The 21,664-nt window shown below is 43.9% G+C and overlaps 1 protein-coding gene and 1 long non-coding RNA gene across 3 annotated transcripts in view; one reads left to right on the top strand and one right to left on the bottom strand.

The window, feature by feature from the left end:
- The window catches only part of SPAG17 (sperm associated antigen 17), a 109,806-nt gene that overhangs the window by 3,120 nt on the left and 85,022 nt on the right, over positions 1 to 21,664 (bottom strand). Inside the window, exons 35-46 of the mRNA XM_055710570.1 lie at positions 21,478 to 21,660; positions 19,004 to 19,117; positions 16,858 to 16,903; positions 15,202 to 15,304; positions 14,694 to 14,747; positions 11,189 to 11,291; positions 10,484 to 10,580; positions 9,111 to 9,209; positions 7,047 to 7,198; positions 6,399 to 6,568; positions 3,199 to 3,259; positions 670 to 814 (exon numbers count right to left, since the gene is read on the bottom strand). Coding sequence (XP_055566545.1) covers positions 670 to 814; positions 3,199 to 3,259; positions 6,399 to 6,568; positions 7,047 to 7,198; positions 9,111 to 9,209; positions 10,484 to 10,580; positions 11,189 to 11,291; positions 14,694 to 14,747; positions 15,202 to 15,304; positions 16,858 to 16,903; positions 19,004 to 19,117; positions 21,478 to 21,660 — 1,327 coding nt within the window. The remainder of the gene's footprint in view (positions 1 to 669; positions 815 to 3,198; positions 3,260 to 6,398; positions 6,569 to 7,046; positions 7,199 to 9,110; positions 9,210 to 10,483; positions 10,581 to 11,188; positions 11,292 to 14,693; positions 14,748 to 15,201; positions 15,305 to 16,857; positions 16,904 to 19,003; positions 19,118 to 21,477; positions 21,661 to 21,664) is intronic.
- On the top strand, positions 719 to 6,382 carry LOC114014509 (uncharacterized). Of its 2 annotated transcripts, none has more exons than XR_008732282.1 (3): positions 719 to 841; positions 3,930 to 4,319; positions 4,532 to 6,382. It is a non-coding gene; the product is annotated as an uncharacterized LOC114014509 (long non-coding RNA). The 2 variants fall into 2 exon arrangements; XR_008732281.1 differs by having other exon boundaries at positions 3,930 to 4,674; positions 5,817 to 6,382.

Raw genomic sequence — 21,664 nt, 5'->3', positions numbered from 1 at the left:
CTCCCAGACTTTTAAGTATAAATTTGATTATAAGTAAAACAGAACTTCACCCTTTCTTCTGCATTTGCCCTTAAAAAGTGAGCCTCTAATTTTATCTTTAAAAATTGTTTCTGGGGCATAAGGGAAAGAGAAATAATAGTTCTTGACTTTGCTGCTTTCTTTTGCTCTACCTCTGTCTTTAATGAAACAACTGCAAAGCCCGCTGAACCCCCACTGGGTTGATTTCTGAGAGCCTTCATGTACCTGTATGCTGTCTCTGCTGACACAGGGATTGTACGTTTGTGTAGCACCCAGGATGACACACGGGTGTTGCTCATCAGCCCGTACCAGCAGACGCTACCACAGGTTCAAAAATGTTATAAAGGGTTTCTATTGGGTGGTGGGAGTTCCTACTGTCTTAAAAAAGCCGTATCTTTCTGGGCTTACCATTCTTCCCTTCCCCACTTTTCAGAGCTTTGTTGCTCGGATGTAAATTGCTTTTGGCATCAACTCTTAAATTGTTCATTTACTGGGCTTTTGAAAACAGCCATTTGCGTGTTTCTGGAAAGGACTGTAAAGCTTGCGATTTCAGCAGCCCGCACTGGAAGTGATGCTTCAGGCTCCTGACGGGTGGATGGTCACCAGGGCTGATGCTAGGAGGTGTGGGGGAGGAAAGGTAACAAAGGATATTTGCTCTCACAGGCAGGAGAAGAGTCTCTGTTTCTGTTACTATTTCAATATCATGGGAAACTTCTTCAAGGCCACCAGTATCTTCCCCTCTGCTTACTGTGGCAAAAATCTGCACCTCCAGTTCGACCTGCAAGCCTGGCGCCACCTGGGAGAGACAGAGGATCACTGACAGGTACGGGGTGTGTTTCATATGTGGTCCCCTCCAGCCGCCTTTGGAGCTGGTTCTTGTTCTTCATCACCTGAGGGCATGAAAGACGTAACGCCCAGCACCAGCACGCAGGATTGTGCTTGCCCGTTACCACCTGCCTGTCACCAGAACAGTCTGTACAAAAGTGTGTCACTTCGCATGGCAGTTTGAAAGAAAACTATCAGGTGTTTGCATTTTTTCCCCTTAAGTTTCCTTTTAGGTTCCAGAGGGAAAAGAGGAATTGGAACAGCTGGGAAATAGTCAAAAAGAGAGGTGATCGATGCCCTGTGCCCGTCAAGTGTTTTAAGAGGCCTTTGGTCAGAGCCCTTACCACCACCTGCAGCGTGTGGTCAGCCCTGCAGTGGCCAGGCCGTGGGGCTGGGTGGCTGCTGAGGTCCCTCCCAGCTGGAACAGGCTGTTGCATTCTACTCTAAAAAGAACACAGAGGCAGGGAGAGAAGGGAGATACAAAAGGGATGGATGAGTAGAGAGGAAAAGAGAAATTATTCCAGCTATCTATCGGTGTAAGGCCTTTGACACGGTCCCCCACAGCATCCTTCTCTCTAAATCAGAGAGATACAGCTTTAATGGGTGGACTGTTTGGTGGATGAGGAATTGGTTGCAGGGTAGTGGTCAATGGCTCAATGTCCAGATGGAGATTGGCAATAAGTGGTGTCCCTCAGGGGTCCGTACTGGGACCAGTTACTGTTTAATATCTTCATCAGTGACACAGACAGTGGGATCGGGTGCACCCTCAGCAGGTTTGCAGATGATGCCAAGCTGAGTGGTGCTTTTGACACACCTGAGGGAGAGGATGCCATCCAGGGGGACCTGGACAAGATCAAGAAGTGGGCCTGGGTGAGCTTCAACAGGGCCAAGCGCAATGTCCTGCACCTGGGTCAGAGCAATTCCAGTATCAATACGGGCTGGGGGATGATGGGATGGGGGATGACAGCCCTGCAGAGGAGGACTTGGAGGTACTGGTGGATGAAAGAATGGACACGAGCTGCTCATGTGCACTCACAGCCCAGAAGGACAACTGTATCCCGGGCTGCATCCCCAGCAGCGCGGCCAGCGAGGCAAGGGAGGGGGCTCTGCCCCTCTGACCTGCTCTGGTGAGACCCCCTGCAGTGCTGCGTTCAGCTCGGGGCCCCCAACATAAGAAGGGCACAGACCTGTTGGAGCGGGTCCAGAGGAGGCCATGAACATTCTCAGAGGGCTGGAGCCCCTCTCCTATGGGGACAGGCTGGGAGAGCTGGGGTTGTTCAGCCTGGGGAAGGGAAGGCTCCGGGGAGACCTTATTGTGGCCTTTCAATACATAAAGGGGCTTATGAGAAAGATGGGGATGAACTTTTTAATAGGGCCTTTAGCAATAGGACAAGGGGAAATGGTTTTAAACTAAACGAGGGTAGATTCAGACTAGATATAAGGAAGATGGTTTTACAATGAGGGAGGTGAAACGGTGGCACAGGCTGCCCAGAGAGGTGGTAGCTGCCCCATCCCTGGGAACATCCAGGGTCGGGCTGGACGGGGCTCTGAGCACTGCAACCTGGTCGATGTCCCCGCTCATTGCTGGGGGGTTGCACTAGATGATCTTTGGGTCACCTCTCCCAAACTGCTCTATGATTCTATGATTTTAAATACAGAGTTGTGGCTAGGGCTCTGAACTAGGTGTGCCTCGCACTCTGGCACTGCCTCCTGGCACAAGCCATTGCTTCTTGATCCCGTACCTGTAAAAGCACTGGCAAGGATAGTGCCTGGCGTTACCCAGATGCCGCAGGGATACTGGTCAGCACAATATTTACTGAGATACAAAACACAGGTCAAGAGAGAGACTGAACAAAAGCAGGAAGCGTGAAAGCTTCCTACTTAATGGGACAATTATCACATGCTATGGTGCTCTGCTAGATAAAAGACTTAAGGTGGAGAACAGCAGGAGAAGAAATGGTTGTGACAAGGGTTTACTAGGTTCAACTCTTGAAGGTAGCAGGACAAGAGATACAGGTGTAAGACAGAGCAGATATCCCCTAAATGATGGGAAACCTCAGAGGCAGTGTTTGCTTTAAGAAAGCTCTCTATCCTTTGTGCTCAACCTGCTGCTTTCCACTGGACTGACCATGTTTATCCTCCTGCGTGCTGGTGCAGGCTCTGAGACTGGGAGCACAGTGTGCTCGGCTGAAGGCAGCAGAGGGACAGTGGAAGGCAGCATCACTTCAAATAACTTTAAACTAATTATGGACCCTGCCAGCGCTATTGCCAGGCAGCTGGTGCGAGAGGACCCCTAGGTGGCCGGAGGGCCAGCTAAGGCCAGGAAAACCCCCAGAGGTCCTGTGTGTAACTTACAGGTCCTGGTGTGTACAGCACTCTCAGTCCTGTGTGCGGAGGCGGTTGCTTCACCCGGAACCTGTCAGAAAGAAAAGAGAATCAGTTTGGCAGAAACTGCTCCAGGCAGGGAGAAGGCACTGCTGGAAGCAGGCTGGCTGCTCTTCCTCCGCTTGTGCACGCGGCAGCAGGTGTCAGCTTGTCTCTCCTGTGCAGTGGGCAACTTGGGCTACAGCCGTACTCCTGAGCCTCTTGCCAAGGCTCAGGTTTCCAACAAAAACACCCAAAGGAGCAGGTTAATGGGCCAAAGTCAGTTTCCAAAGAGCTTGGCAGAATGTGACACAGAACAGAATGGGTCCTTGGGGCAGGGTGTGAAACATCAGCGTTCTAAGCCTGCATACCCAAAGGAAGCTGAAGTACAAATTACATCTTCTTGGCAAACACATGGGTGTTGCACACCCAGAAGTCCTTAATGATCTTTATCTAATCTCCTTTGATACATTCTATTGCAGAAAGCATGATACTGATAAAAATGTGTAAAAAATCTTTAATTTCATAGTAACCACTAAGGCAGTAGTTTCACTTATTTCTCACTGATTGCTTCACATCTCTGCATCCCTTTGTGCAAGCAACTTCCACTGTTTAAATCTCTAAAGAAATTAGAGCAGATACGACCTCTGCTTTTGCATGGCTCTGGACTTTATCCTGCTTTTTTTTTTTTTTTTTTTCTTTCATTTACACCTGAACAACAGTTACCAGCATGCACCTGCACCGGAAGCTGTTAAGGGAAAGGCATTACAAGAGGCATCCCTATTATACGGCTCCATCGTATGGGAAGCCCTGGGAGACTTATAAACTGGCTGTCAGAATTCCGGCACCTTCTCTGGAGTGCTGGCTGCTATGAGAAACAGGACTTGATTTTTGTCAGGATGTCCCAACAGGTTCAGGCTATGGTATGGATAATTTGGAAGGCACACAGTTAACTACTGACACTGTCATGGAAAAGTTTTGGCTTCAGCATGAGGCAGATGTGGCTCAGAATTGCCCACCACTGGCCATGCCCCTGCCCGAGCACGTTCTGCTTCACTCCGCAGCTGGTCACTTAGCTCTCCTCTCAACGCATGAAGCGGAAGGCTTAAAAGGTGAGCTGAATTTATCAGAATCATGACGGTATTTTCCTTGACTGTCTACATCTAGGGCCTGGGCACAAACACACACACACAAAAAAAAGTAATGTGCACATCTTGAGCTCTAGGGTGTTGGCATATGATCTGCGGATTTATCAAGGCATGTACCATCATGCTTAAATGTGCATTAAAAGAAAAAATGTCTCTTTGTTGCCATATTTAACTAGGCTGATCTAAAAAAACAGAAGCATCTCTGCCATCCCTCCTGATGGAAGCAGCTGTACAGCAGTCTCTCAGCTGGTCTTGAACGGATTTCGGAGGTACTCCCTAGAGTGGAGTACGCGGAAGAGATCATGATGATCCCAGTAAGGTAAGTCTGTGAGCTCCTCTTTTGGTGATAATTAGCCACCTGAAGAGGAGGAACAACAAATGTCAGACGTAAATGTTTATTTCATTGCACCACTGTGGCACCACAGTAAAGGGGTGCTGTGACTGCTGAGATAGGCAGTGTCTCTGTGACACGTCTCCTGAGCCTTTTTCTAAAGGGGACAGCAAACTGCAGGTCCCCTGCAGCCAGAAAAGGGAAGGTGGGCAGGTGCTTGCTCATGTGAGGAGAACACCAAAGAAACAGCACCCAGAAGGTGCAGCACATCAGGTCCAAGAATGTTTAATGCCCTCCTTGCTGTTTTCCTTAACTAGTGCTAATGCTGCAGGAAAAAAATAAAGACTACTGATCACCAGTGCTAAGAGGAACCAGCTTTTGAATGATCTAGACCAAGATGCCAGTAGGGTGTTTATTTCCATGCAATCAGTTAGCCTCCCTCTCCTGGGACCTGTGCATCCAGCAGAAAAAAGACAAATGGATGACACTGGTCTAAATAGCAGCTTCCCATTAACTGCTAAATAAGCCAAGAACCTCTCCAGCTGCCGGAGGTAACTGAGGATAGGTGGGCACAAGAGGCTGACTTTGGAAAACTTCGGTGGGAATAGCTGTTTTGGAACACAGCTTGGGTCTGGCTTTGGGGCTTTTGAGCCATCTGAAATGACACGTTCCCACCAAGTACTGCAGTTCCAGAAAACATCTGGTGGGATTATAACCATTTAAATTCAGCTGGTTTGAAGTGACAGACCTTACGTGGAAGCCCAGAAGCTCAAAGGGCTTACAGACTGTTGTTGCTGGCTCTCCTTTGAGCTAAAAAGCAAGGTACATCATATACAGCAAGGTACATCATATATAGCAAGCGCGGCTGAGCAAACGGAGTGGGAGCAGCATGCCCTGCCCTCCTTTCTGTCACACGTATGGCACCTGGGGGACAGATGTCCTAAGCACACCTGCCTGATACAGCTAATGTAAAACTGCTGCAACGGTGCTGGTGCCAGACTGACTGACTGACCACACGTGCAGTCACTCAGAAGAGGAATTCTAGTACAATCACAAGCATTTTCTTGCTGTATTTATATATTCCTTAAACCACAGCTGGGCATGGTACTTTCCTGTGATTTGTCATGCAGGGCATGAGATGATCTGCTGGACTGCAGAGCTACAGATGGACTTACTTCTCCTCGCCCTTTGGAACGCAGTGCAGTGCTATTCTGCCCCCGCACTGACAGTGGTGACGCTAATGAAGGGAAACGTGTGCACACACAAATGCTTTATTTCATCCTCATCCCCTGCTTGTTCCCAGTGGCATCCCTGGAGCTGTTTCTCGATGCAGCTGCCTGAATACAGCTCTGCCTGTTTAGCCTGACTTGCAGTGTCCAGCACCACCTCCCATGCCAAGTGTAACACTCGTTACCATGAAAGACTTTGGTCCCTGAACATGTGAACTTCAATAAGAACCAGTAAATCATCTGTGACGGGCCAGGACTATGCAAACAGCACCTGCTGGTCCTTCCTGCAAACATGCACTAATATGCAAACAACGCTGAAGTATTTCTAATACTATCTCCTCTATCTAGTCGGTCATTATCAAATTATTCCAAACATAAAAATACCATTTTTAATCTCATGCTAATCAGATCAAAAGGTTGACAATTAACAAACAATGCATCTTTGGACAGTTAAAACCCAAGGTACTAGAAATTCAAACTAACCTTGAGAAGTTCACACCCACGTTCTTCAGGATCACAGTGGCTGCATAGGTGCAGCCTTCCCTTAGCACGCCAAGCGTCGCTCTGGCCGGAATGAGGTGGAAGAAGCCACTGAGATGCTGTCTTGTTGCAAGAGAAGATGTGTTGACCTTTCCTGCGACAGGATCTTCTATCTTTGCAAACAGAATTAAAATGTTAGACAGCAAAGAAAGTTGGTGGCCATCAAATTAGGTTCAGAGTTACTTAACCTACGTTTGACCTCTGCCCACTCATCCTGAAGAATGACAAAAAAGACATCCTAATTTGAGTAAAAACCAAAGAGGCACTTCAAATATTGTTGGCAAATTTATACTGGTTTGAGTTTTCGGCCATGTTAAGCCACTGAGATGTCTCAGGTGGAATGGGGGAACCTCTGCTCCTGTGGAAATCAGAGCTTCCCCATGGGTGCTGGTGCACAACCCTGCTTTTGGCACACAAGTCTGGCCGAGCAGTTGAGAGGGAAGGTACTTATAGAATTGCCAGTAAACTTATACACAAATTGCAAGTGCTGTTTCAGTAAACAGATCCAAAATACCTTCCAGTATTGCTCCAGAGTGAGGATTTTATGCAAGAGAAATGATATTAATGTTAACAAAAAAGATGTTACTTTACCTTTTTATTTGGTATGGAGTTTGGTTTTCCCCCCTGAAGGGATGACGGTAATTTCACTTTCTCTTTTCTTGGCTGTCCTGCAGCATTCACCAGCAGACTCTGAACTTTACGTTGAAAGGGTGTCTCTTGTGATCTTGCCGCCTTGTGTAGGTCTGGAAAGGAAAGATTTCCAAAAGCATGAAAAACTAAACATCATAGTCAGCCTAATCCTCAAGTTCTTCTTTAGGTAAGATTTTGTTTTCTATGAAAGCATTTGATTAGCAATGACAGAAGAATCAGTCTCACTTTTATTTAAGAGGTCAAGAAAGGCATTAAGGAACCCCCTGATACGAGCAAGTAATTAAAATCTAATAAGTAAAGTTGTACTGATTATGAGAACTTATTTATTAGAATTATTAGAATAATTAGTTGGAAGCATCTCAGTGGAAACTCGCAATGAAGATAAAACCAAAAGTGATTAAAAGCAGTAGAGGAGGTCCAAAACTCCAAGCACTAAAGTGAAAATGGAGGCAGCTGCTATCCCAGAGCATCCCTGCGCCGCACCCGATCAGCTGGGGGACCGTGCAGAACCCCGGGCTGGCCAGGCCCAACCTGCGCCCCCTGTCACAACAACGCGCAGCCCAGCCCCGCAGCGGCGCTGCCAGCCCGGCAGCCTTGTGTCTCAGCAGGATTTACTGCCTTGCAAGCAACAGCTTGTTCATAGGGATGGCCTGTCTGCTGCTAACTCAGGGGCGTGATCTCAGCTGTCTTTTAATCTTTAATTCTGCTCTACTGCATCACGGAGATCGACTGAGCACAGGGATGGCCACAGCAACTTAGATTTAAATATAACTTCTTTTGCTTGACAGCCTAAGACTTGAGTAGTTTATCGTAAAGTCGTAACTGCTGAAGGGAAGACACGAGACAATTATGGTGGCTGTCTTCTCACCCCAGGTCAGCATCTAGATCAACATTTTGTATGGAAGAGAATTGTTTTTTCTTTTATTTTTCTTGCCATTTTTTCTGCCATTGTTAGGCATTGTCCAGCAGGAATGCTAAGTCTGGACAGTCAGTCATTGTGGGGAGGCATAAATATTTTTGGGGAATAGCACCTCCTCTGGAGTCGCCTCCTATTTCCAGAGGACAGAACTGCAGGGGGTAGGGAGGCGCTCCCCATCTGCACAGCCAATGGCCCAGAGCTTATAAAACCCAAAAAGCTAAGCATGGACATTAGGGAAAAACCCCTAGCATCCTGCTTTGCCTAAAGGTAAGCAACATTTATGCTTTCACATTAGAAATTAGTGTGGTTTTGGCACCTCCCCCTCCCACCCCCCACTGCTGTTCCTTTCATCACCTCCCCTGTGCTCTGGAAGGACAGATCAGTGCACCTCCCCAGGCTCTACGCAGAAATAACAGAGGAAACTGAGGACGTTTGAAGGCAACAGCTTTTGCAGAGCCTCATTATTAGGAAGGGGTACCAGTATGTCTGCAGGGGAAAGGAAGGGGAGAAGGGAAGCTGCAACTATGGGATGCAAGGGTAGATTCTGCAAGTAAGCACTGCCAAAGCTCAGCTGGTGTGGCCTTGTGAGAGCCAGAGGTTGGGGCTAATTAACACAGCCTGGTGGCTCTCCAGTGGTGCTCATCCCAGGCTGTCACCACCAGCAGATGCATAAACAGAGTGAACGACAGTAGACATGGGAAGGACAGGAAAACTCAGTGGGGATGTTTAAACAGCAAAGACCATTTAACCACAGCAAACTGTTCTATAGTCTTTTGTTACAGGCCTTAACGAGCAGGAAAAATCGGATTGTGCAAATAATTTAGTTTGAGAAATTACTTCTTGGCTTTGCAGTTCCACCATCCCCATCATCCCTGTGTCATTACAGCAGTCTCCTAGGCTGAAGGGGAGAATCTCTCCGACTGGTTTTATACCTCTCCTCCCTTCTGCCAGTCTTGCAGTCAGAGGTATTCAGAATGCTGAACAGAAAGGGGGGGACTTAAATCTCTGTTGTAAATATTTTGTCAAAAGTTATAAGAAGATAGGTATTAACCTCCTCCTAACTACATTCTGGAAGGCAGCTTTACCTGTCATGCTGCTGGGATCTTCATTTTGTTTGGAATGAGCCTGCAGTGGAAGGCCAGGTGAAGGTGAGGAATCACTCAGGGTACCACGACATTCAGATGCTAAAGGGAAAATAATGGAATACTGTGATAAGGGTTTGTCATGATCATCATCATTTTCATAAGCACATGAAAAAAATAAATCACAAAGTCTTTGACACTTTAACTTAGACAGCCCTTGAGAGCTGCCTCAGAACTGTGAGAGGCGGGTGAATTCTGCATGTGCTCCACTGGGCACCAGGGCCCCAAACCGCATACCTTGCGATTAGTTCATTGTATCATTTCTTGTTCTCTGGCTAACTGAGCAGTAAGCCATGAAGGGCTAACGGGCAATCCCACACACACCTTCTGGTGACTGCAAAATGAGGAAATACAGAAATGAGGGAGGGGCTGATAAAGCCCTATGGAGGACTGCTTCCTGATGCGATCCTTTGCTGTGTGTGACTTTTAATCTCTCTATGACCTCAGTAACTTGACAGGGCTGCTTTTCAAACAGAACTGAAGCATCCCTCTCAATGCTGTAGAGCTCAGACCTAAGATGATGGTTCTTTCACTGCTCCTCGTCATCCAGTCACTGCTTTCCTCCTACATTCTCCAAACTGTCCTTGGCCTGCACGTTTCCTAATCCGTAGTGCTTCTGTCCCAGTCCTCAAGCTGCCCCTCTTACCACTGAGTTTCAGAATTCCATCACCCTTTTTTTTTTTTTCCCTACAGTCATACTGAAGTCTTACAACCTTTTTTGAAACTTGGCCTCCTCGGTTCTTGCTCATCCACCCCAATTAATGTTTATGCCATTTAAGTTTTTCTCCAGCATTTTGCATCCATCCACCCCTCACTCATAGCACAATTTTCAGTTTTGCATCCGAAGCCTGAGGTGCTTCCACACTCAACGTGTCTGCAAAGGCTCCTTTCACATGCTAAATCCAGAAGTCTCACAGACCACATTTATATTAGTGGATTGAGCAGGAACATTCCCGCAGACTGGAACACGCTAAGCTATACTGTTAACTTGTTGGAACTCTGGTATGATACTGACCGTGCAGCTCAGCAGTCTCCCCAGACCCACCCGTGGGTACCCAAGTTTTGGCCAGGAAAAAGGCCACCCTGTTTTGGGAGACCGAGTTTGGATTAGACACCTGTGCTGGTGGATCTGTGTCGGGGATGCTCCTGGGAATGTTTCATGTATCAGAATAGATACAGCCATTGCGGTCCAAGTAGGTCATGTGTCAAACTGACCGGGAATACACGGGGTCAGATCATAGAAACTTACATTTAACTGCAACATGAAATGAGACAACGGGGTAAAACAATGAAGACTATACTAAAATGTAGATTACCTCTACTGGGATTTTTGATTGTCTCTAGAGGGAAATTCCCACTTTCCTTCTTTTGAACTGGAGGAAGTTCCATAGACAGTGCTTCCACATCAGGAAACTAGAGAAAAAGTAAGAAAGAAAGCTTAGGTCTGCCCACTAAACACTTAGGGAAAAAAAAACAGCAGAGACCATCCCCTGCCCCCGTACCTCCCCCCTAAAAAAGGAAAAAACCAACCAAACAGCCCCGAGAAGTGGTGCAAAGGAAACAAATAAGCATAACCGAAGTGGTAACTATAAAAAAAGATATCCCTAAGTATGCCTCAGATTCAGAAGTACATTTTGAGCATGCTTTATAAACTTACAGCGTTTATTGGGTGAGATGACAACAGTTCCCAAGGCCAACCCTGACCCGGGGCCCGGTCTTGCCACCCCCCTCTCCAGTTAGCAGGGGGGGTTTTGAGGGGTAGGGGCACAGTCCTGGGCTTCAGCTTCTGCTCTGGATGAGACTCTCTCCAGAGTTTCTACTCAATAAACATATACCACCTCCAAGACACGCTTCCTTTGACAAGGGCACAGGATTCCCAGCGTTAATTCCACCACGCCTGTCCTCTGTAATGGTTTCCTGAGATAAGTGGAGGCTGAGGGGTAACCCCACAGCTGTCCTTGCGGGAGTACGGCAGAAACCACCCGGCCAACACAAACTCATCCTGCTGTCAGCTGCATTACCTTTCTCAGGAAAAACTGCTGGCCAAATTCTGATTCAAAATAGGGAGGAATTATTTTGTTTTTTATTGCCATTAAGGACTTCTTTTCTTCATCGAGTTCTCTCCTAGATTTTAACATTGTTGGTAAAGAAAAAAAAGAAAAAAGCATTATAACTGAGCCCACCCTGTTTTTCAGTATTATGTTTAAAACATTGAGGAATGGAATTGATAAAGGCAAGTGGCTTTTTTTTCTTTCTTTCTGGTTAATCACATTGAGTAATACTCATAATGGGCAATTTCCTCTGGGATAGAGCAAGAAGGGGCTGGTCTGCCGTGCACAGATGATGTCCTCAGACACGGCGGGTACGGTTTATGGAGGCGCTGACCAAAATGCAGACGGACAGTGGGGTGGCTGCTGTGAGGGGCCCCTCCCCAAAACGGGCTCCAGTTCTCTAAATCTTGTAGAACGTGTCTGAGACCACCAGTAGTGTCTTTCCAACGTTCCAACAAACACTTAAACATGAGAACTGGTATTTCGGATGCATTGCTAAGATTTATAACACAAGCAACTTCATTTCCTGATTTTATCACGGAAAAACTTGAGGGCTCTGTGGCTACAGAAAAAGCTGTTCAAAGTTCTGAAGGCAAAATTCGCCAGAGACCAGTTATGCTTTCAGCTTGATTTTGTCCAGTGTTACACAGCCACAGCTGCAGTGACTTGCAGTGTCTAGTAACAGTCATTAAATTATCACTCTTCATCATACTGGCAGTTCTGACACTGGCTTTAGAGCCAGAATTGCCTATGATGTCCTAGGGTGCTGGCTACTCAGATATATATTTTTAAAGTGATTCTCCAAGTAGTACGAAAAACAGTGTAAAATGCATTAAAACAGTATTAAAATATAAACCTGAAATTATAAAAGTTTTTATCTCATGCAGGTCCAAGTAATTAAGAAGTAGTATGGAACAGAACTTAGTTTTGAATTGCTATTTAACTTTTCACAAAAATAAGGAAGAAAAACCAAGTTTCTGATAATAATATTAGTTCATCACCATTTCAAGTAATTGTTTAATTTAAGACACAACAAATGACCTAAACAGCTGTCAATATAATTACTTTAATTCTATTGTGGATGAAAGTATGTTACTGATAACTCTATGTTAATCCTAGTTCATTTGTCAAGTTTTCTATTTCAACATAAATTAAATACGTATTTTTAATTCTTTAAACAGTCCTGCTTGGATTACACTGAGGAATTTGACATTCTCTCAGATTCACAAAGCCCTCTCCTGTAGAAGTGAAAGTGATAATGGTTTTAATGCACAATGCTAAATAAGAAGGTTTTTATATGATACCAAAGAATTATATCATGGAGCGATATAATTATCTGTCTCCACAGACTAAGAATCTGTAAATTTACTTTTGAAAAATCATATTTTTCTCTCAAATAATAGTGGCTTTGAGATTATTCCTATTTTTTTTCCCACGTTTTTGTAAATTACCGTATCTGCAGACTGAAATCCAGTGACTCAATTTACACCTGAGCAGAAATTCTCAGGAAAATTCACATATTGGATTGTAAAACATACATTTTTAGCAATATATGCTGTTTTGAAGCATCCATATAGATTTGTTTTCGTGAACTTATCGAACAGCTTCATCATTCGTGACTGGGAGATAAAGAACATTTTTTTACAAACTTGAAAGCAAGTGAAATCAAGGGGATTAGAACTAAAATTTAGGGTCAGCCTTAACTACAGCTTTCGGTGTTACAAACATCTTTATGCTTTTACACACAGACGCACACACATCTCCTCCTGTAAAAGCACTTCTAAGCTGAGGATTACAGCACCTGCCTCACAACTACCATAAGAAATATTTTACAAATAGCAAATTGAGGTACAGGTAATTCTCAAAGTAGAATGTTCCAATGTGGCGAAATGGACCTTGCTTTAGTAGCCGATTTTTTGGATGACCCTAACCTTAAGGTTCTTCTTAAGACAATGAGTTTGCCCTTAAAGATAACGAGTTTGCCTGTTGCCCACATGTTTTACGTCCTAAAATGTCCTTGCAAATGCAGCTGCATTTCCAAGGTCTAAACCAAGAGCGTGTATCCTGCAGTTCACAGCGTGCTCTGCAGCGAAGCCCCGACAATCAAGTGACGGAGCAGAGGAAGGGGTGATGTGAACAGGAGGGACACCTGTGGAAGACTGCATCTCAGACTGATGCCTCAAAGCTTGCCAGCCGAGCTCCTGCAAGACTTCACAGCTGCAAACAGGTAAGGAGCCAACAGCTGCCCGACATCGTTCTTTGGCCAGGGGCAAGGACAGGCCACGCCGCTGTGAGGAACTTGCCTAGACATGGAGCATCACCCCTACCTCTGCACCGATCCCCTGTGCCCCACGGAGTGACACTGTCTGGGAAACGACCCCCCTGAACACCCTACAAAAGGCTGTGCCACCCAACAGTCAGCGGGCATCTGGAGCACCCCCTCTGCCCCGGCGTGAACGAAGACTGCGGACCAACGGGACACCACTGGATCCATGGGGGTGACTATTGCTTGCACCTCTACCCTGATGGCTTGCTAGATCTCCTTCCTTCCTAGCTTTCCCTCTCTTTCCCTCGCTCGGAAGGGCAGGCCAAGGAGGGCAGCTGCCCTGTATGCAAGAGAGCAGGCGGAAAGCACGGAGCTCTGCCTGGTGGGGGCTGACGAGCCAACTGAGGGCTCACACCTTAAGATTAGTGGGCAGACGCAGACCAACGTGGAGAACATTGTTGTGGGTGTCTGCTACAGACCAGCTGATCAGGAAGGTAGATCAGCTTTGCTTTCTTCAGACAAGTGGAAGAAGCCTCACGTTCGTAACACCTGCTCCTCATGGGGGATTTAAGCCCCCACCACCCACCACTGGAAAGCACCTCTGCAGAGAAGGACCTAGGAGTCCTGGTGGACACCACATTGAACATGAATCAACAGTGTGCCCAGGTGGTAAAGCTTTCCCTTCCGCCCAGCACTGGTGCCACCACATGTGGAGTAGTTTCTGAGCATCCTGATATGCAAAAGGGCCACAAAGATTACTAAGGGCTTGGAGGATCTGTCCTGTGAGGAGAGGCTGAGAGACCTGTGACAGGTTTGCCTTGAGAAGCTTTCAAACACCACCATGAGATCGATGTGTCTGCGGTTCTATTTGAAAAATCGGCTGGGATTTGTAGAATACCCAAATTTTAACCTAAAGCATCAGTGTTTGAAATATTAATATAACTGCTTTTCCACGCTGGTGGCAGAACCAGAAAACAGAACACAGGACTTGGGACTTCAGCCTTGCTTTGAATAGCATACGTTAACAGTACACTGCCAGGTTTTGAAATAAATGAGAGAGACTCAAACCACCCATTCAGCATTTCTGTTGCAGAGAACACCCCAATAGTTGCTAGTGAACCATTGGATCGTTACCCAAGACCTGCTGAAATCAGTAACAGTCTTTCCAAAAGCAGATTTAAGTTGGCTCATAAAATAAGTAACTTCTACCTGTGTTCTTCCAGTCTGCTCTGCCACTTGGACACTGGTGGTACTCCTTCTGGGCTGAATGATCAGGAAAGAAAAAGCAGTGAAAATGAGAAAACTAGCATTATGTTCTGAAAAAACAAAAATATTTACAGGGTAAAGCTGGAAGGAAAATGCTCTGTAGAGCTCTTATATATGAGTATGTTAACATCTCAGCTGATGCCTGACTCGGGCTTGTATGGTTTGCACAAAATTGGTCACTCATATCTGCATTTTTATTACATTAGTCAATCAAAGAAACCCTGAAAATCCTTCTCCAACAAACTCTGAGGTATCTTTCTCAGATATGGAAAGACAGGCACAGAGGGACAATATAATCATAAGAAAAGCTAGTAAAACATTATGATGTGTATCTAGAGATCTGGGTCCCAGTCCATGACGACAGTCAGCAAAGTTGGCTGCCTTGCCTGCGTGCTTCATTCCATCCTTCGAGTTATTTACATTTGCATCAGTTCTCACTGGTCTGTCCTACCTGAACCTCTGCTGCTGGTCCTCTCTTTGCTTAGTGATTGTCTCCTCTGGGTGACACTGGCGATGAGAAGCCACTGCCTGTTCATACAGCTCAGTTACGTGAGCTGCAGGGTAAAGAGGATTATTGAATGTGCACGTTCTGCTAAGCACTGCTAAGTGTTCTGAATAAAAACCATCCTTCTGTCACTTGATGAAAACCTAACAGATTCTTTATTACTGTGAAGGAAGAGGCAGAAAGAACTTCATTCCAAAATCTATTTCAGAACATTAACAGGTAGGAAATTAATTCCCTTCAATGTAGAAAGCACCAGAAGCAGGTTAAGTTCCTACCAAATACCTGTGAATAGGAAAAGTTGCTGACATTCAGCTACTTTCTGACTGGGGAGAAACGTTCCAAGTCTCTATCTCCAGCTGAAGAAAATAATGTGGGCTTTCAGGGACCTTTATTACTTTCAGCTTACTTAAGCTGTGCTTAATTGTGGCTGTGAAGTAGCCATAATCAACATTCTTACGGAAGGAACTATTAGTTCAATATGTATAATGGAGAAAAGCCAATTTTTCCATATTTAAGATTGTTACCACCTCTGGGGCTTTAATAAAGAGTTTCCCTGTCCTCTGACATCTTTTATAAAATGTGTTATTTACTTCATGCTTTGAACCTAAACTGTGAGTCCCAAGCCTTAGCTGAAAACAATTTTCTGTGGCAAACCTTGGGAGATCTGAGTATTTGAGAGAGATGATGTGACTATGGCAATATCTCTTAGTGTTCTGGGAATCATGTAATTGCAGACTTCAAAATATGGGGGGTTTTGGTCAGCTTTTTCACCATAAAATATACTTTTTCTGCTTTTTTTATTTTTATGTCTTTTAAAGAGCTTTTCTTCCCTGCTATCTTATTCATTAATAATGTTATGTTAAAACTGCACCTCCATTTAAATCAGGAAACTGCGTACCAAACATTTGTTGCAGCAGTTTCCATTTACTTTGTACAAAATGCTTTTTTTTTGACAAGCAGCGGTACCCTTGACAAGGTGGGAAGGGCAGAAAACCAACACTTTAAAAGGGTAGTATCACTATGGGATTGAATAATGTGGATTTCTGTATGGAAAAGGCTGAAGAATTTTTAAAACAAACAAACATCTTAATGTTTTTGTACATACTGAAAACTTTTATTAAAGTTAACATGTATCTTAGGAAAACTTCTAAAGAAATTAATGAGGGAAAGCTATTACCTTGTTCCATCTTTTCCCTTAAGCAAGGCTGATGTAATCAAAACACATGATGGATTGAGATCAGATTTTCAAGTGTAATAAATAACCAGGATTTATCTAGTTGCTTTGGAAAACTTGTCTGAGAAGTTGGTACTTGTGTAAAAGTAACTAAGTACTGTCTTGGTTCTTATACCTAAGAAAACTCAATACATGAGGAAATGTGAGTCAAAATGCCAAATACACACACCTAAACACAGGAACTGGTTTTTAGAGGTACTGAATCATTGATGCTAACAAGTTCTAATCACCTGTAAAAATCACGCAGAAGCACCTACATAGCGGACAGATGAACCTTTACCTTCCTTCTTTTAAAATAATACTACAGTACTTCAAAACCTACTATGATATTTCACAATTCTGAAAGACAGGTATTCAATTTTTATTACCTGTATCACTGAGATTCTCGGTTGACTTCTCCCAGTTGGGGAAGGCCTGAAAATGAAAGAACAGTGACTACGTGAGAAACAGACCCGACACCAGCAGCAGCTTGTTCGAGGGATTTCCACCCTAACAAGTGCTGCCTTGCTACCGAGAACGCACCCACGGGAACGGAGGGATTTCAGTGTTGATGAGCTGGGGAAAAAAGCAAAGTACAATTTCCCTGGTCCACACGGGTCTTTTGTTTCCTTCTTGATGGTCTACTTCACAGGTGGCTTTGTATTTTATGTAGTTGATGTTAGGTTTTCAAAGGGTTTGAACCAGATCTAGAAGTCAGGGGCACAACAAGCCGAATGGGAAATGGTTCAGGAATTAGTAGGCTTTGTTACTGAGCAGCTCTTTTGTGGCTGGCTGGTTTACCGTAAAGCACTGGAGGGGTGGGAAACCCTGAACTACGCTGTTCCTTTGCTCTCCTGCTGCCCCTGAGGCAGTTAAGTGGAAACAAGAGTTCCCGTGATCAGGCAGTCTGGGTTGTAACAGAGGGAACAGCGGGGGCTTAGGAGGAGCGGGATGCGGTTCCTGGGTCACAGCACGCCCACACCGAGACGCCACTGCTCAGAAGAGAGTTGTCCAGTGTGCAGTCTGCACCGGGAAGCGTGCTCATGGTAGCAGGGATAATCAACAAGAATTAAGTCACTAGATAAGTCCATTGGAACCAAGCAGCATGAGATTCAGCACCTGGATCTCATCAAAGCAAATAAATGTCTGCTTAGAGGACAGGGACAGATCACCTCTCTGTGTTCCTCCTTCCAGAAACGTTGGGAGCTCCTTCCTAGTTTTTTTCTAGATACTTCTTTTCTCGACTCTCTTTTTAAGACTTGTATGTCACTTGAAAATACTGAGCAAAAATATAAATACGAAAGCTTGTAATATAAAAAAATAGCCTTCAGTTTCAGCAAATGAAAATGCTAACATGGATAAAATGTTTAGAGTCAAATTCTAGAACTACATGGGTTCTTTTTTAAGCTTGTACAGTGGAAAAAAAGTTGTATATCTATCCAGAAAGCTAGGAAAAAGAAAAGAACAACATTTAAAACTGGGAAGATCTCATTCCTAATGTTTTTGCATGTCGAGACAAAGTTTAAAATGTAGCCTCTAAGGCCAAGATGATGTTTGTTTGCTAGTGTGCTCAACTTTTGAAAGGCTGACAGATCATACGTAAGTGAATATTTAAACTAACATGGCTAGGTCTTGGTATTCAAATGTCGGATTTTTTAATTTGGTATGTTTGAATTCACTATATGCAACTTACTTGACTAAATGAAAATAAAGTATTTCCTAAATTAAACTAAAAAAGAAAACAGTGTTAATAATAGTAAAAACTATAATAATAGTAATAATTGTGTGAAATCACATCATGCAAGGTACCAAATTTAAAGGAAGCTGTAGGAAAAAAATTAAAGCACTGAAATAGAGCGAACTGATAACTTTTTACATAAAACGTAAGCCATGTCTCTCATTCATCCTAATTCATTTAACCCACTAATGCTGCTTGAACTTTTCTAATTTTTTCCCCCCTCATCTCCCACTAACCTCACTGCTTCCTGACTGCTGCCAAGTCCCTCCTCCCCTATTTACCCATCTTTCCCATTACCCCTCCCTTTTCTTTTCGTGCTCTGATTATTTGTGCAAATTAGCAGAGCACATTTTCCAAAAAATATGAACGCTGCCCAGCAGTAATAACAATATTCCTTCAGATTGTTTTTGGATTATCCCAAAAGCAGGGTTTAAACTCTCACTATGGAGGTGGCAGCTGTGGTTGAAATACAAGTCTCCCAGCTGCAATGACAACAGACTGGAAACATTCTCCTCCGAATGCTGGGGTATACACACATTTCAGTAATTTTCATCTGTGTGTTTGGGAATGTATCATTCCCTAGAGCCAAACTCTTGAACTGCTTGGAGCATTGCTTCTCCAGAAATGGCAGCAGTGCCGTTCAGTAGCCCAGCTGATGCCGAGTGTGGCTCTGCTTAACCATTAAACTACAGCAGAGCTGGCACTGTGCTACCCTAACATTTGCTATTTAGACAGTGATGTGTCTTAAGGCTGACACTTTCAATGCAAAGTAGTTAATTATTATTTTTTTTTCTCACCGTAACCAGTTCAAGGAGCCTTGCAGCATTCTCCTTTTCCTCTTCTGTTCTTGGTTCTTTTACATTCATCTCTTCCAGCTCATCTTCCTGCTTTAAAATGTTGTCTATATATTCCTGGTGGAATAATGAAAAAGAACAAGAAAGATGCAGACGTCTTCTGTGCAGAGGTAGACTTAAGGGGCACACATATAGAGAAAAGAGTTTTTAGAAGTAATGGATGTATATGCTTCTTCTCAATGTCATAAAGGCCCCTTCTGTGAATTTGTGTGCTATATAGATATCTAAAGGTTTGTATGCAGAAAGAAATAGTTTTTAAAAAACCCAACAGGTCAAAGAGAGGAGGACCACATGCTGAGAAGGTCACAGGCAAAAGCTTACCAAGGACTCTGAAGACCAGCAAGACTACTAAATCTGCAAGGACTAACATACTGAGGACACCAAGAGTCTGCTGAAGCTCTACCAGGCCACTAGCAGACATGAGCACCCACAGTGTGACTCAGAGCACATCCAACAGCCGTCTGGATGCCCCTGGTGTGTCAGTGTGACCCCTCGGTTCTGCGCAGGCAGGTGGGTTTGGCCTCCCAACTGTTGCACTAGGCAAGTACAAGTAAGCATGCAAGCGTTTTGAATAAACTATGTAAGTGAATAAAGAAATGTGTTGAGGAAATAGCTGCTGCTAATAATAATAATAATAAATTATATTATTAGGATCAGCTTAATGAATAAAAGGTGTTCTAAAAAAACATCATTTGTGATCTGTATCTCCTTCCTGCTCCTTCCTGTCTGATCTCCTATTGGGGAAAAGGAAGTTTACAACATCATAATTGAAAATGTGCGTTCAAGAAAAAAGTCTGAAGCTCTGTTTTTAGACAGATGTTTGCTTTGCCAGAATCACACTAAGTGCTACAGAAAAGAAATATTTTCTTTTCCCACACTACTTCATGCTTTAACGGATCAGTTAGGTGGGGAAAAAGGGTCCTTACTGCAGGCTGCCCTAACCCACTGCCCTGCTAACGAGCTACGGGCAGTACTGAGCTTTATGAACAGACAAGGTTTGCAGGAGCAATCTGTTCCCAGTTCCAGTTCTTTTTCATTCCTTTATACCTCTTAAATATTAATGGAGACAGAGAAAGGAAGAATACTTTTTTCTTTAGATCTTGATTTAGTTCTGACAGTTTAGTTTAATTTTCAGTTATTTGACTAAAGATTTAAGATAACTCTTTCTGGAAAAAAAACATTAATTAAATATTTATATATAAGCAACGAGGATATTTCCATTGCACATTAACACAATTATTACAAATGTTTTCTTTAGTGCCAATAATTGCAATTCTTCAATCCCCATGTAACCAAGAGCATTGTTCTCTCTCTGAAAGCCAACAACAGATCGGTCAATAGAGTGACCTATCTTGCGATTTTGGTGTGGAACTTGTTTTTGTAGTGTTGCCTTTGAAAGATCAGTTTGCAAATTAAGAATAATTATATCTATTTATAGATGGGTAAAAGGATAAAATTTAATTCTGATAGACTGGCATGCCCCAAATATGTCCAGGCTGAACAGTTGTCAATGTTTTTCTATTGCAAGCATGTCTGCTTTGAAATGTAGTATGTGTGTGTGTGTAAATAATTCTACCTGGCTACAACATGCTACGACCTTCACACATTTCATATGCTGTTAACTTCCAAATTCAGTCTGCCATGCCATCATCAAAATATGTTGAATCAATGTTATAGAACACATGTATTATATTATTTTCTAACTGTAAGTGATAATGAGATTATAAGTCTAAAACCTCCTCTAAAAGCATCTTCACAATGTGAATTAAATAAATCAGTGTTTTATACCAACACTGAGAAGTCCAAAGTTGTTGTCAAGCATCAACTGCAGCACTTTCAGTTTCCATCTCAGAACACCTGCACAGGAGGTGCAGCTCGCACCTCGTTATGAACCAGCCACTAATGAGGGATGGACACACACTGTCAGGAGGCTACAGAGCTATTTGCTAGACACGGATAGAGTGACAGGACTGACTTGAACCTGGAAATATTCTACACTGATTTATGAAAACAAATACATAACCAAGACCAGAGTGTGTCTTAGTGGCCAAGTTAACTGTAGAATTATGGGGGTTTAAAAATTTGTGTACAACTTAATAGATTTACGTTTTTAAGGCTTTGTGAAGCAAAACAAACCCCAAGCAAAGTAAAAGCAAAGTAAGAGATACCAGTAATGACAACAAGGAAACTATTTGTTAGTGTACTATCTGTGATGTGTACCGGACAGGATCCCATGTATTAGCACAGAAAATTATGTTCCACAAGAGATGAGCGAAACAGCTGAGCTGCTTCTTAGAGACCTGTCTAGATGTGAAATATTGATTGATCTTCAAAGGTAGCAGATTATTTTTTTGTGTCACCCAATTTGTCTGTTCTCTATTGCTTACTGGAAGAATGAATAAATGCGATTGCACTACCTTGAGGGAAAGCTGCAGCTTTTCCCTTAGTTCATCACTGAGTGGCTCATACTGGAATAGCTGACGGATTTGCAGTTTATTAGGACATTTTCGCATGGGTACTGGCAAGCACGTCTGCTCTTTGGATCCAATGCAGAGACCCCTCCAGATATGTGTTCGGGCTGAGGGACCTGTGATCTTCCTCTGA

Source organism: Falco cherrug, chromosome 5 (genome assembly GCF_023634085.1).
Source record: "Falco cherrug isolate bFalChe1 chromosome 5, bFalChe1.pri, whole genome shotgun sequence".
NCBI lineage: Eukaryota > Metazoa > Chordata > Aves > Falconiformes > Falconidae > Falco > Falco cherrug.
The sequence above is the reverse complement of the archived record's forward strand: the minus strand, read 5'-3'. Positions and strand labels throughout refer to the sequence as shown.